The sequence below is a fragment of the Hippocampus comes genome, unplaced genomic scaffold (assembly GCF_001891065.2).
Source record: "Hippocampus comes isolate QL1 unplaced genomic scaffold, H_comes_QL1_v1.1 scaffold75, whole genome shotgun sequence".
Lineage (NCBI taxonomy): Eukaryota > Metazoa > Chordata > Actinopteri > Syngnathiformes > Syngnathidae > Hippocampus > Hippocampus comes.
In genome coordinates this window covers 19,535-34,953 of record NW_017805007.1, presented here as the reverse complement: position 1 = coordinate 34,953, position 15,419 = coordinate 19,535, and the positions used below count along the sequence as shown (strand labels likewise).

General features: G+C 39.8%; 1 protein-coding gene across 1 annotated transcript in view; it reads right to left on the bottom strand.

The window, feature by feature from the left end:
- The window catches only part of arnt2 (aryl-hydrocarbon receptor nuclear translocator 2), a 77,514-nt gene that overhangs the window by 52,557 nt on the left and 9,538 nt on the right, over positions 1-15,419 (bottom strand). Inside the window, exon 4 of the mRNA XM_019859949.1 lies at positions 3,283-3,359. Coding sequence (XP_019715508.1) covers positions 3,283-3,359 — 77 coding nt within the window. The remainder of the gene's footprint in view (positions 1-3,282; positions 3,360-15,419) is intronic.

Here is a 15,419-nt window from a genome sequence, read left to right as displayed (position 1 = left end):
TGTGAGCAGACGTGTTCAATAAAGATTTTTTTAAAAAAGCATTGTGTTTGTTGACATCTACGCAAATCGGACTGTTATTTCTGCATTGTGTATCAGCCCCTAATCATGGCACCAAAGAAAGCAAGTGGAAATGGTAAAGCTGGTGAAAAAAGAGGAAATTAGTGCGCAAAACTATTGAATTTAAGAAAGATTTGATAGCGAACTATGAATCAGGTGTACGTGTGTCTGTGTTGGCTAAGGAGTTCGGCATGCCGAAATCAGCAGACAGACCATCATAAAGTCAGTGATGTGGCTAAAGTATCTCGTGTGTTAAGTGAACAAAGGCCACAAATATTAGAGGTAGTGGAGAAACGTTTGCTGATTTTCATAATGAGAAACAGCTAGCAGGGGACAGTCTTAGACAAGATATGAATTGCGGCAAAGCAAGACAATTGTATGGAGATTTGTAAAAAAGGATCCTTGCATTGCTCCTGAGGAGTTTGATTTTTAAAGCAAGCAGAGAATGGTTTGAAAAGTTTAGGAACAGAAGTGGGATACTCTCCGTGATTCGTCATGGGGCGGCAGCCAGTTCAGACAAGGAAGCTGCCGAAAAGTTTAAAGTTTAAAGTTGAGTTTGAAAATCTCATCAAGGCCGAGGAATATCTTCCCCAGCAAACTTTTAATATGGACGAGACTGGACTTGTGTGGATAAAACGGTTCAGAAAATGGATGGAGGGATGTTACCTTTTACCGTAGTGTTGGGGTGCAGAGAGAGAGTCCATAGTTACAGCCATTACTTTAGGGTTTATTAGTTCAAGGTGTAAAATAATGTAATCTACAATTGTCATGATGAGAGAGAGAGCGAGAGAGAGAGAGATGTTACTTGAATTAAATGTTACAATGTTAATGTTTGTTAAAATTGGTAAAAATAAAACATACAAAATGTTTGTACAGTTTGTTTGTACAGTATTTTACATATTACATGCTCTCTTCTTACATGTGTATACAGTTTGTGGTGTCAAATAGTAAAAAAAATGCTTTTAAAAAGTTTTCTAGACTTGGAACAGATTAAAATTTATTACATTGATTATAATGGGAAACATGGTTTTGGTTTTCGAATAAACCGGTTTTCAAACAGCCTTCTGGAACGGATTATAGTCGAAAACCAAGGTATGACTGTACTTTTGTTTTGGTGTATTTAAAATAATAATAATAATAATAATAAAGCACCCAGAACAATATAGTTAAAGTACCGAACAATAACCAGTATCATTAAAGGGGAAGTTAACCCCAATAATCTATTCTATGCAGCTTCACTGCATTCTGATTCATATTGCATTTTTGGGAATATGAGTTAAGCAGCGGAATCCACGCATTTTTAGCCATGCAGTTGGCCGCCATTTTCCCACTTTCTGTCGGCCAAAACTGACTTCACAGCTGCTCAGGGCCAGGCAAGGACCAATCTGACTCACCGTTTTTTTGTAGCTCAGCAATGATTGGTCGTAACCTGAGCCCTGCACAAGTGTGATGTCATTTTCAGTCGACACCAAGTGGTAAAATGGACGTCCCTTGAGATGGACAAAAATGGCTGAATTTTACTGCTTATCTTATATTCCAAATACACAATATTAATCAAAATGTGTTTAGACTAGCGGGGCAGCAAAGAGAATTTTAGGGTTGACTTCTCTTTTAAGAGTAGTGGTATTATTAAATTCTTAAAAATGGCAACACACAGACTTCGTAATGCAATTAGATGTCATTTTTGCTTGTTACATTCCACCGTCAATATACCACATTATATTCATGTCACTCACCCCAGGAATAAAGAATGGTTTTGTTCTCGGAGGTACACCATGATTATTTAACACTACTTGTGTATTTCTGGCAAGTTGCGTGCCAGATGTAGGGACTTATACACATTTTTATGTGTGGATGTACTGTGTACACGCCGAGACACTTTCGCCGTAAAGACAAAAAAAAAAAAAAAACGTGAAAATGCTGCAGAGAAATTAATGTATTCAAGTTAGGCTCTCAATGGCGAAGGTTACACGCTTACAAGTGCTTCTTGGACTACAAAGACCAAGATCCCTTGCAGATAAAACAAGAGCGTGCGCAAAACACAAACCGATACTTCGGTAGAAGGAGGTAACCCGATTACGTTTACATAACACAATATTTGGATCAGAAAAGGAGTTGCAACCCAGGGGTCTCAGTCAGGTTTTTGAAAACGATTTGTTTTTTAAAAACCCGATTAAGAGCATATCCGGGGGTTTGCGCATTTTGTGTGGCCTTTAAAACCCTGAATACTGATAATATTCGGGTTTTAAAAAGGTTGCTGACTACATGTAAATGTAGTCATTGAGATACTACCCTTAGGGGAGAAAAAGAGTCATACACAATCAATAAAGACTTCAGAAATTTGGGAGCCAATTTTATAGTTCATTTTTGAATAACTTATAAAACAGCTTGTTGGGACAACAAGAAAAACAACACAATTCAATGTCAAAGTGTCTCGAAATAAAGAGCAGCTCACATAATAATAATGGTAATTTGTTTGGAATGTTGCAGTCGCATTTAGCACCCAATTCTTCCGAGATTCTTCTTTTGAACATAATGTAATTTGAAATATGTTTAAAGAGCTCAACACAAAGAGATTTGGATATGTTTGAAATATGTGTTGACGATTGAAAGTGTTGAGGTATGATAAAATGGAAATGAGTCAGTATAATGAAAGCATTACAGTAGTCCCTCGTTTATCGCGGTTAATGGGGACCAAAACCACCCGCGATAAACGAAAATCCACGAAGTAGCGACCAATTAACATATTAAGGGTTTTTTTTAAGTCCGCAAACGGTCCGCGAGAAGCTGCGAAAGTCAGCAAAACAACAGCAAGTCATATAGAGCAACATATACAGTACTGTACTCCATGTACATGAAAAAAAAAACTTTTATTTTTTTATTTTTTTTTTTTTATGAATATGTTTGAAAAAATCCGCGATGCACTGAAGCCGCGATAAAGAACCGCGAAATAGTGAGGGATCACTGTATTATCGTCTAAAAGTAGCAAAATATGCCTTTTAAAGTCTTTTAAAAGTAGTCAAGCCTGACACATCCAGAGCTCAGTTCCACATTTGTTGAAAGATGGTTCCAGCATTGGCAAAATGATGCAAATTATTTATATATTGTTTGTAGAAGGGTATGATAGGAAACATATTTACTACATTTCTCTAATCAAACTGCTGAGACACTTTTGTCATGTTCAGAAAGAGTTTCTTTCAACAAATAAAACAAGACAGTACACACCTGCAGTCTTCCAATGGCCACGAGGCAATATTTCCCCGTCTGTCCTGCCTCTGTGTCCTCATCTGGTACAGTCATACCTGAGGGGAGAGACAGTCCAATTTACTCTATCTATTTTTGTAAAGATTTATTTTGTTTTTGAAAATGTAGTAACAGCAAGCAAAGGTGAGTCCACCACTGGGCCTAACGCAGTACATGTCCAGTATTATAACACACATACACAAGCACACACTGTATTATATACATTATACATATTTTTAATGCTGAAATTTTTCATTTCGCCACCCCCAAAATACGGCAACCGCCCTCCAGGCAACTCCATGCATTTAGATTTCATCAACAACGTTTGCGTCTCAGCCACAAGTAAGATTGAAGAATATTGAGAGTTAATTTGTTTTTATTTCAATTTTGATTTATTCAATACAATGTCACTGTAGTGACATAATAATGTTGTCAGCTTTATTTACAGAATGGCGCACTACAAATATCATCATGTATGGTCGCTAAGAATAGGAATAAGAATTAGAATAAGAATAAGAAAACCTTTATTCGTCTCACAATGGAGAAATTCCCAATTTACAGCAAGGCTGAATTGATTTTAGAAAAATAGTATAAAGTACGGTATGATGTAATTTTGAAAAACTTTAATGTGCAGGTTTCAAGAGTCAAAATTAAAGTGCAGCACTCTATCTATTGTGCCAACAAGCAAATAACATTGCTGATACTTTACTATAAATATTTAATGTACGCTGTGTTAATATACTTTTTTATCTGAGGATCATAATCTGTATTTTTATCGTTTAGAATTCAGGGGAAGTCAACCCCAAAATTTTCTTCACAATAAAATTGTATGCGCCTCTCCTAAGTCTAAACACTGCATTCTGATTAATATTGTATTTGTGTAATATGAGTTAAGCAGTGAAGATATAGCAGGTAATGACCAATCATGGCTCATTTTGCGAAGGCCACATGACCCAACTCAGAAAACAGGTGAGCCGTGATTGCTCAAGGATAAAAACGGGGTGGATTTTGATGCTTAACTCAAACGTAATATTAAGCACAAAGCCGTGTTTAGACTAGTGGAGGTGCATACAACATATATATTGTTATGACAATTTTTGGGTTGACTTTCCCCTTAAATTCGTTTTGACTCATGTCTTTTCTGTGGTTAAATTCCTGCTCATTAGTTGTTGAGGGGAGTCCACCTTTTCTCATCAAACCGGTCCCTTGTGTCTTCCAAAAAGCTTCCCCAGCAATTCCTGTTTCACAAAGAGTCTTCAAAAACTCTGTGTCTAATGCTGAACTCTGAGTTGATATACTCTGAAATTGGAAACTCTGAGTTTCCGGCTCATTAGTTGTTGAGGGGAGTCCACCTTTTCTCATGAAATTGGAAACTCTGAGTTTCCGCTTGCACAACATCAGATTTAAATCCGTTTAATCAACTCGGAGTATCTTCACATGGAATTAAGTGCGTGCAGCACACCTATGAAAAGATCACGTCAATGGATCTCCGATTTCGATGAGTCACAATGCCAATGAGGAAGAGGCGGGCCAATAGAACCGGAAATATGGAAATAATGCGATCACAGAGCGAGTTTGAACACATTTTCAGGATGAAGTCCAACACTGTATTTCGATGAGTCACAATGCCAATGAGGAAGAGGCGGGCCAATAGAACCGGAAATAGGGAAATATTAATGCGATCATAGAGCGAGTTTGAATACATTTTCAGGATGAAGTCCAACACTGCTAAAGGGAGGGAGTATGGGAGAATATTGCTTCTCGGGTATAATACAACAACCTATTAATTTATTTCATTAGCAATCCTGCGGGGATATACAACAGCTGAAGATGAAAAATATTGTTCAAACAGGTATGACCTCGGCATGACACACTTTTCTGACCGCCCTGCAAACAGTTGCCTTAAGTGCTCAGAACCTCTGACAGTGTACAAAAAAAAAAAAAATCCTCAATTTGTGAAGTAACAGAGCATCACACAAATATACTGGAATATTAAAGCATGACGCAAAAAAAAAAAAAATCCTCAATTTGTGAAGTAACACAGAGCATCACACAAATATACTGGAATGTTAAAGCATGACTATGACTGGTAATTACAAATTTTTCTGCTTGGCTCTTGGTGAAGGATGATGCTTTATGCTCTGTTACTAGCAGTTTCCTGATCTATCTCAAAATTGAGGTGCGTTCAGATCGTAATCTAATTTTAAAATATACATTCAATAAACAATGGGAGAATGTCAATGTGAAAATCTGAATTAAATGATTCGTAGTACTGTCTTTGAGGCAGGCAGTTTTTGTTCTTTTTCAATTTATTGGGATACATTTTTATTAAAAAATATTTTCCCAATCTTTTTCAGGAGTTTTCTAGAATACTATGGCTGCTGAGGCCTGTTTGCATAAAATCATACAGAAACAGCAAGTTAGTGTATGTTTGATTTTCATTTTCACAAAATCGTAAAGAATCCTGACATCTCTGAAGAGCCTTCTTTGTCATGTATTTCTTGATTTCAGTGGATGAATTGGCTGTGGCATTTCTGGTCTACCTGCCAACTTCCTCATCTAATTGCTGCCAACCTTCCTCGTGAAAGTTCTCTTGTCCTTTCCTCTGTGTCTCTTCCACCTCCTTGTGTCTCACATTGTCACATTATTTTCACTCTGTACGTTTTTCTTAATTCCGAATTGCAAAGATTTAGTTAACCTTCTTTCCGACTCTGATTTTAATGAAACCGGTTCTGTCCCTTAGGTTTCTGGATGAAATGAGTTTTTGTCCCCCTTTTTTCATGATCCCTCTGAGTCCAAACCCAAGTCTTTCTTTTCTGACATTTTACTTAAGACACCCATTTGGCTACAAATATCCGAGACATCAACAAAGCTGTCCTAGTAAAGGTGTCTCATATTTCCACCCCGTTTTCCAAATTGCGCAACCCAACAGCTATTCCCAAATCACGTAATCCCGTACCAGTTTCTACACCTCATTCCATGTCTTCTACAGAGTCAGAATCTTCCAAACCTGGCCACAAATCACCTTGTTCCGTCCAGTTTTTGTAGTTCACTTTTCCTAGTTCCTGGACACTCTGTCCCTATTTGGCGACAGAATGACCAGGCCCAGGCCCCCATGGCTGTTCCTTGGCATTGGCAGACCCCCGTTCCGGGACCTTGGCAGCAGCAGGCTCCTGTTTCGGTGGCCATCATGCTGTCATCAGTCTCTGCTATGGTGGTGCAGGTCCTGTGGCCACCGGATCATATGTGGCCTCTGCAATGCCCTCCGGCTGAATTACAAAAAGCCCCATGTGCTTGGCATTTTGCCTGACTGGTGTCCCGGATGTTCACTAGACTCACCACATTGGGGCGGACCCTGTGCCTGCCTCTAAGGTCCCTTCCACGCACCCTGTGAGCAATTTATGTTAGACTTAAGGAAATCTGGGATCCATCCCTTGAGTGGGAGGGGGGTAGAAGTGGATGTACTGTTATTATCTATATTTCCGTTGGTTAAAGTATATTTAGTTTTGTCTCACGTAATGTTTGTTTTTGTTCGTTGTTGTTGGTCATTTGTTTTTGTTTTTTTAATTTCCACCTGTGCTCATCAACCCATTTCCTTGTGTCTTGTCCCGGTGCTCCTTGTCGCCCTGGTTAATTTGCCTGTATTTACACTGGTTCCCTGGTTTCTGTCTTTAGCGGTTCATTGCTTCGGTTTCTGTTCCTTGTCTCTTTCCAAGTACAGTTGAGGGATTGGGACCAGCCACATCCGCAAATAGAAGAGCAAGCAAACATGTCTGGTAAACGAAAGCAAATCTCTCTGTCTGTGAAAGCTGAAATTGTATCTCACTTTCAAAAAGGGAGTTTCCCAGACGAAGTTCAGCCGAGACAATAAATTGGCAAAGTCGACGAACTCGAAAATAATCTGTAATGGCAACAAAATCGTGGCAACGTTCCGAGGACAACAGATTGAAAGATGATCGGAAACGGCTTCAGGGCAGTGCACATCCTGACCTGGAGAAGACACTTTTCACTTGCTTACTGAATGTTTTCAGAAACAAGGTAGGAACGCTACAGTTGTAGAGTCATTTTTTTCTTTATGCCGTATACATGTATTTGAAATTGACATGTTTATACTACATTACATCTTCATGTTTTTACATCTATAAATGTTCATACTGTATTATACATTGTAGTTGGTGGCTTTTTAATTGGAAATGGTTACAACGAACTACCAGTATAACATTCAGATTCGCTATGTCCCTCGAGGTATGTTCTAATGAGGTTCGACTGTATATTACTGTGTAGATTTAAATGATATATTAAAACCATCACTCACGAAGAACCACCATAATGACCAAAGTCAAAGTACAATGACAAAGTGAGCCTACATGTTGAGTATAAATGAAGCATGTTTTACATATAACATGAACAAAAAAAAAAATCGATGCTTGTATTTATTATTATAAGCCACTGCAACATTGTACACAGGTCACACATTAACACTGTTATAGAATATAGGAAAATTAAAAGGTACTAAAGTAATGATTACATTTAAATGTGTTAAATGTATAAAAAGCATACTCTAAATAATGTTTAAAAACAAACATTTCAAAGTAATTTCCATGCTATGTTTCTAAAAATCGAATACGTTTGGAAGAGAAGTGTTGAAAACTTGAAAAGACTGAGTATGTTTTCATACTGAAATGCTAAAATATAACAGTTGTCCGGATTTTTGGGGCATGGCTAAAATGCAGGCGAGTGGGCGCACCCAAAGAATAGCATGAGTCCCTCCTCCAAGTACTGAGCACCCTCATTTCAGTTGTCGCGATTCAGTGCAACTACCTCTTACGTGGCCCATTTATACTTCTGCAACATGCAGTTATCTTGCATTTGCATAATAGCATAAGCATTGCACTTATATTTAACTGTGTACAGTTCTTTTCTGAAACATTTATTTCGTGCAATGAATCACTTTGTCCCCCCACCCCCCAGCCCCAATTTTGCTGCTGTAGACTGCAAATTTCCCCAGTGTGGGACAAATAAAGTTTATCTTAATCTTAATCTTAGCTATGGAGCTATGACTACAATCTGAAAAAGTACACATACATACAATCGAGCAAAACTAGGCTCAAAGGCAGAACACATGGGAATTGCCTGTTCCAAAGTATGGCCAAACTGGAACACTTGGCTTCTCTGAATAAGTTGAAGTAGCTGCCACATGCTTCACTCCAAAACAGTAGAACTGTGATTTCTCTCAACAAATCAGCAGTGAAAGTTAGCGTGACATTCTGAAAGCGAGATGAACAACGACATTAACACATTCCCTAAGTATTTGAATGCAGGCCATTGAAGGACTGTAATCAGGTCAAGATTAGCATAGAAGCTGTGTATGTAATTTGCTTGAACACACCTTGGCAGTAAATAGAGGATGTCTAAAATAAACTTCATCATCAACTTTATTTTCCTCAACTAACACCATTCAAATCGCAGGCAACTAGAGCAGCAAGAACATGGGTGCATGATGTGCAACATCATTTGACAGCATCCTGTGTCGTATTCTGCCGTTTATTATTATCCGTGCTGATGTGCACGGAACATTCCAAGCGAATATTGTTTGTGTAAGGAATTTAAATGTGTCAGTGTTTTAAACACATGTGGCACATGAGTTCGGTTTGAGTTATTCCAGATACAGTCAAAAGTTCAAAGGATGTAGGGCAGTTTGGTGCGTGATGTTTATTTCCCTCCAGATACATTCAAAAGTTCAAAGGATTTAGTGCAGTTTGATGCATGATGCTTATTTCCCTAACACCAGTATAACCGGCATAGTTTAAATTTTCAGATGGTACTCTATTTTCTTCTTATAAACAAGACAATGAAAAAAGCCAACAATGAAAAAGATTCTTCATTCTTCCAGTGTATAATTGTTGTAATACATTGCCTGTGACACAAGTCAGCCCCATGTCAGGGACTTGATTGTAGTCAAAATAAGTTTTGTCGGCTTGGAAATCTTTTAGGTCTCGAATCAGTAATTTAGAGGTTGTTGAGTTCTGCCAGCATGCCATCAAAATCTCCTGCAAACCAAAATAGGAAAATAGCAAAGTAAAACCACAGTCCAGCTAATTCGTTCCGTAACTGTGAACCAAAAAACAAAAATCACTGATGCTCGTGAAGCTGAGAGCGAATCGTTTTTCGCTGCGTGAAACAAGTGAGTTATACAGCAGGGATGTTGTAACTGTTCATGAACTGAAGCATAGCTGATGGACTGAATCAAACATTTTGTTCATAAACAAAACTGAGTGTTCACTGTTCAATGTACCTATAGCTGACATTAGTTAACAAACAAAGACCCCTCTCTTCAAGTTCGACAGTATTTTTTTGTAGGGCTTCACCCAAGTGAGGTCAGTGAACATTTGAACAGAACATTTTTTATGCCTTAATCACAACCTGGGATGCATCTGGACAAAATTGTTGTTACCCCTCTATTGATGAAAGAAAACGAATGATAGGAAAAGCGACTAATAAATGAATAGAAGTAATGGAAATTAACTAATAAAAATCTGGTATTGCTTTTGAATATTGGTTCAATAGGATTTTTTTTTTAAATGCGTTAACTCCTCCAATTGGGTCAGGATCTTATTGGAACAGTTTTAAAACCCTTTTCCAACTGAGGACCATGATCTCAGATTTGGAGGTGCTGATTTTCATCCCAACCGCTTCTCACTCAGTGGTGAACCGCTCCAGGTCGAGCTGGAGGTCACAGCTTGAAGGAGCCAATAGTACCACATCATCTTCAAAAAGCAAAAATGTAATACTGAGGCAACCAAACTGCACTGCCTCAACTGCACCACAGCAGTTATAAACAGAATAATTGTTGACAAAGGGCAGCCTTGGAAGAGCTTCACTGGAAACGAATCTGACTTTCTGCCAGCAATGCCAACCGAACTCTGAACTCTGGCATTGATGGTATAGTGACTGAACTGTCATTATTAGGGGTTGGGTACCACATACTCCCGAAGCATCGCCCACAGAACAACCACAAGGGACATGGTCGAACGCCTTCTACAAGGTGAAAAAACACATGTAGACTGGTTGGGCCCCTTGCACCCTTCAAGGACACTACTGAGGGTGTAGAGCTGGTCCACTGTTCCACAGCCCGGAGTAGAACCAAACTGCTCCTCCTGAATATGAGATTGGCTTTCCGGCCAGACCCTCCACTACAGCACCCTGAAAAGACTACCAGGAAGGCTGAGAAGTGTTATCCCACTGTAGTTGGAACACACACTCATGTCACCCTTCTTAAAAAGGGGGACCACCATCCCGGTCTGCCAATCTAGTGGCACTGTCCCTGATGTCCATGCAATGTTGTAGAGGCATGTGTACTAGGACAGCCCCAAAACATCCAGAGCATTTACAAACTCCGGGCGGATGTCATCCACCCCCGGCCGGGGCCTTGCCCCCAAAGAGTTTTTTTTTTTTTTTTTAATCACCATGGTGATTTCAGCCCACATCAGAGTCTCCAGACTCTGCTTCCTCAATGGAAGGCGTGTCGGTGGAATTGAGCAGATCTTTGAAGTCTTCTCCCCATCGATTCACAATGTCCCGAGTCGAGGTCAGCAGTAAACCATTTCCACTATACACAGTTTAATGGTGCTTTAATGACTGCAATCAAACTTTCATTGCGGCTTCTGCAACCCTCAGTAGGTGTTTTGGCCTATTCTTCATCAACAAACCGCTCAGCAAATGTTTTGCTCTTAGCCATTCTTGGGTCTTTATTTGCTGTGTTTTGGGTCCATTATCCAGTTGCAAGGGCAGTGATGTGGGACAAAGCTGTCTAAAATACCTTAGTCTTGAGATTTCATTGTTGACCAACACTGCAGAGTCAAGACACCCTGTGCCAGATTTAGCAAAGCAGTTTCAGAACATAACAGAGGCTCCTCCATAGGCGTGTTCACACGTACAAATTTATACCGCTGTCGCCCCTGAAAACAGCTTAAACCGGACCAAATTTACCCCTGCTCAGGAGGTGGTTTAAAAATTTACTCCGGAGTAAATGCTAGTTTGCGGGGCAGCACCGATATAAAATGGGACGTGTGAACGCTACAGGGGTAGAGTCGCTATGCAGGAGAAGAGTTGATTACATACGGGTATTGCATAACTCCCATCCTGGGTATTTTGCACTTCTTTCCTTTCCCTCTCACCCTTTTACGGTGTCTGATAGACCACAGCATTTATTTGGATGGAGAAGTATAAACCATGGTTTTTCGATATGTCACAAACAAGGGGGTGGGATGGGGGGTTGGGGGGGGAGGAAGTACACTTTACACATGCGCATGTTTTATTTCCGTATTATTACTATCGTATAGCATGGCTGCAGAAACTACCGTGTGAACGCAAGTGGGGCTACGCCGGGGTTAACACACTTCTCTTTAGTAAGCAGCTTTATATGTGTGAACGCTCCACAAAATCTACACCAGTGTAAGCTATATCACAACAAAATACATTGGTGCAGCACCGATGCAAATGTGTGCCGTGTGAACACCCCTCATGTTTCACAGTCAGGGCAGTGCTCTTTTCTTGAAATGCCTCATTTTCACATGTCAACATCTCAACATGCAGTTTGGCATTTTTTTTTTTAAAGATTTACTAAAACCATTTTGTACACACACAAGCCGCACCTATCAGCGGCATATTGGAGCATGAGAGATTTGCAAAGACAGACGGTACAGAGAAAGAAGTTTCAACGTTTAACAACTTAACCTTCACTTTTCTTTACGTGTTATCACTGAGGCACGACAGCAGTAAAACAGCACTCACACAGCTGGTTTAAAAAAAAAAAAAAGGCACCATTCCCTGCCAAAACACTGAGTCAACCATTCCTTCATTAGACTTTCTACCATCCACACTTTCATGTCAACTTTCAAGACAATATCTTTCGGGAGGTTTTCTTTTGGCGTATGTAACCAGGTGAACAATACTATGACTGTTGTAGTGAATGCTGCCTCGTTTAATAAATGGAGCACTGTCACTTTAAAAGGAGTGTTGGATAATCTCGTGGGAAATCTCGTGAGACTTGGACCACAAAGTGAAGGGAGACGAACGCTGCGCTGCGCTTATTCAAACCTGATGGATCTGCAATCGGCATTGTAACCCGGCTGATATTAAGAGTAAAATATCGCTGTTTGGGAATTTGGTGTCACACAGTGGGTCGTGTGAACAGCCGTGAAGCAGGGAAGATTAGTTGTTTTCCATGTGTTTTGGGCAAATACAACATGCCAAGTGCTCATAAGCCACTACTGTTGTCTATTTTTGTATACTTTTCTATTTGTTAGTCCCATTTGACATACCTCAGTCTTTTATTTTATTAATGCTGTACATTTTATATGTTCAGTCGGGAATAAAGCCTTCATAAAAATTATTTTGTGTTCGGTCAAGTCTGTCATCGACCCAGCCACAGCTTTCGGATTGCAGTCCAGCTCAAAACACAGGTGAAGCAAACCCGGTCATGGCCGTTTGTTTACATTGTGACACATGATAGCGTCTCACTGTTACCTTTTCTGCTCAAGCGCTCCCTGGTGGCCGTTGGAAAAATCTTTAAATAGGCCACATCAATCAATAAGCCGCAGGGTTGAAGGCATGTGACAAAAGTAGCAGCTTATAGTCCGGAAATTACGGTATGTGCAACTGTTGTCATGGGAACAACAAGCTGCTGAGAAATCATCTAATATTCTTGCCCTTTATTGTCCTTGTGAAGAATTTTCTTCAGAATCCTCTGAGGCAACTCTCTTCTTCGCTTCTTATGGCCAACGTTAAGTATGGTACAAAATACAAACCATGTAAACAAACCTCACAGTGTCACCCTGTAAATAGGCCAACTGACTGTTTACAAGTTTGAATACACCTTTGATTCTAATTAGAGGACACACCATGGTTGAATATGTCTCTATGGTCAAGTTATTTCCAGTATTTTCTACAATCATTTTGTCCTGGCCTGTTTCAGAGCTCAGTTAAAACACAATTCAAAAGCAATGTCTGATTTTTACTGGTTAATTTTTTATTAAATTCTTATACAGTGAAAATTCTCTACAATGAATCCTCAATGGGCGAAAATAACCCCTAGTGTGAAAAAATCTTTATGCATGAAAGCTATTCCCACTTTTATGCTCCCACGACAACGAAAATTCCCCCTGTTGCATAATACGAAATGTTTTTCGCTGCCCTTGCCTCACAACGAGATTCACTACAACAAAAACAAGCCTTCCGCAAAAGTCTAATCCAACCTCAGCATGCCAGAACAACCTCTACTGCTTCGTTCGGAAAAGGCAACAGCAACCACCACACTGGTTTACACATGCGCAGTAGTACAGGAAGTATTTGTTATTGTTAGTTTCAGACGCAGCATGAACGTTGCATTGCTACAATGGCTACAAAACCGACCTTTGCATGCCAAGGAGTTAAGAAAAGAAGAGTTCTGACGCTTGAAGACAGGGTAAAAGTGATCAAAACAAAAGATGGAGGAAGCAAAGTAAAGGACATTATGAAAGAAAGTGATGTAAGTGAAAAGTGAATGCTGATCGTAAATTTCACAATTCTTTCTTTGTTCTTTCTACACTGGCTATATCAAGTGTCAAATAAGTGTCTGCTCATATTTATGCACTAATGGAATAAAAATAAAGAGTACACATTTCGTTTTGTGTGTGTGTGTGTGTGTGTTTACATCTGAGATAAAATTTGCTAAAGTGAAAAGTCCCCTGTTGTGAAAAATGTCTTGCTGCAAACATGATTTCGTTGTAGAAGAGTTTCACTGTACATTATTACTGCTTCGGATAGTTAACATGGAAAATCGAGCAAAACTAGGCTCAAAGGCAGAGCACATGGGAATTGCCTGTAACAAAGTATGGCCAAACTGGAACACTTGGCATCTCTGAAAAAGTTGAAGTTGCTGCTACATGCTTCACGCCGAAACAGTAGAACTGTGATTTCTCTCAGAAAATCAGCTTCCTAGGCTGCTGAGTGGCAGTGGAGACAGTGTGTGGTGCACATACAAATTCTATGGGTTTCTTTAAAAATATAGAATGCACCAAAATGTTTTGTAAAATCTGAGCGCTAGATATGTGACTTTAAGAGGAGGGTGCCTAGTGAGTGACGTGCTGACAGCAAGTCAGTGGGGTGAGCCGGTTGGCTCAAGCCTCAACTTATGGCCTGGCTACATGTGAGTGTCTGGGTGTGAGTTGTGGCTGACACCAGCGAATACTTGGGTGTGCTCAGTGTGGAATACATCCATTACTGTTCAGTAAAAGGCCACTATGGCTCTCCTTACCCACCAGTGAGGACAATGCAGGAAATTGTTAATGGGTCTTAGTTTAGCTGCAGGCAAATATCTTTCTTTTTTTTTTTTTTTTTTTTTTTTTTTTTTTGTGAGAAACATCTCATATCACTGTTGTCATTCACTGAGCATAATCATACAACTCACGTGCAGACACTCAAGGAGAAGAAAGTGCATGACCACCTCCAACCGATGGCACACGAATTACCGTAAATTCCGGGCTACAGACCGCACCTGATTAAGAGATTTAAGAAGAAAAATCAATTTTGTAATTATATGTGCCGCACCGTATTATAAACCGCTGGCCAATTAGTAGGCGGGGGTTTGCTTCTGCGTCCCTGATGCCTGGAGCGCCTCCGGTTGAGGCCGCGGACGCGGTCCCCCGCTGAACCCCCGCAGAAAAAAAAAAAAACGCAAAATTTCTGAAGGTTAAAATAATCTCCATATTTTTATGAGCATGATAAATGCATTTGCACAACGAAATTACGTTGAAACACAAAATAACAGGCCAGACAAAGAGAGATCTTGATGCGCATTTACGTAATTACGAGGAGAAATACTGCAGCCCACTAGGCTTTAAATTAGAGCTAAGATCGGTCCTAAAAAATCGAGCCCGACCCGAACCGGCCCGAGGGGATATAAGCCCGACCCGGCCCGAGCCCGATCACTTAACTTGATTTGCAGGCCCGAGCCCGAAGCAAACCCGAGATTTCATATTTTATTTGTGAGGACTCGGGAGGAGGAGGGGTGATTTCTGATAACGAAATCTAAGTTAAACAAGACTAGATAAACATTTACATCTTTTATATTTCTGTTT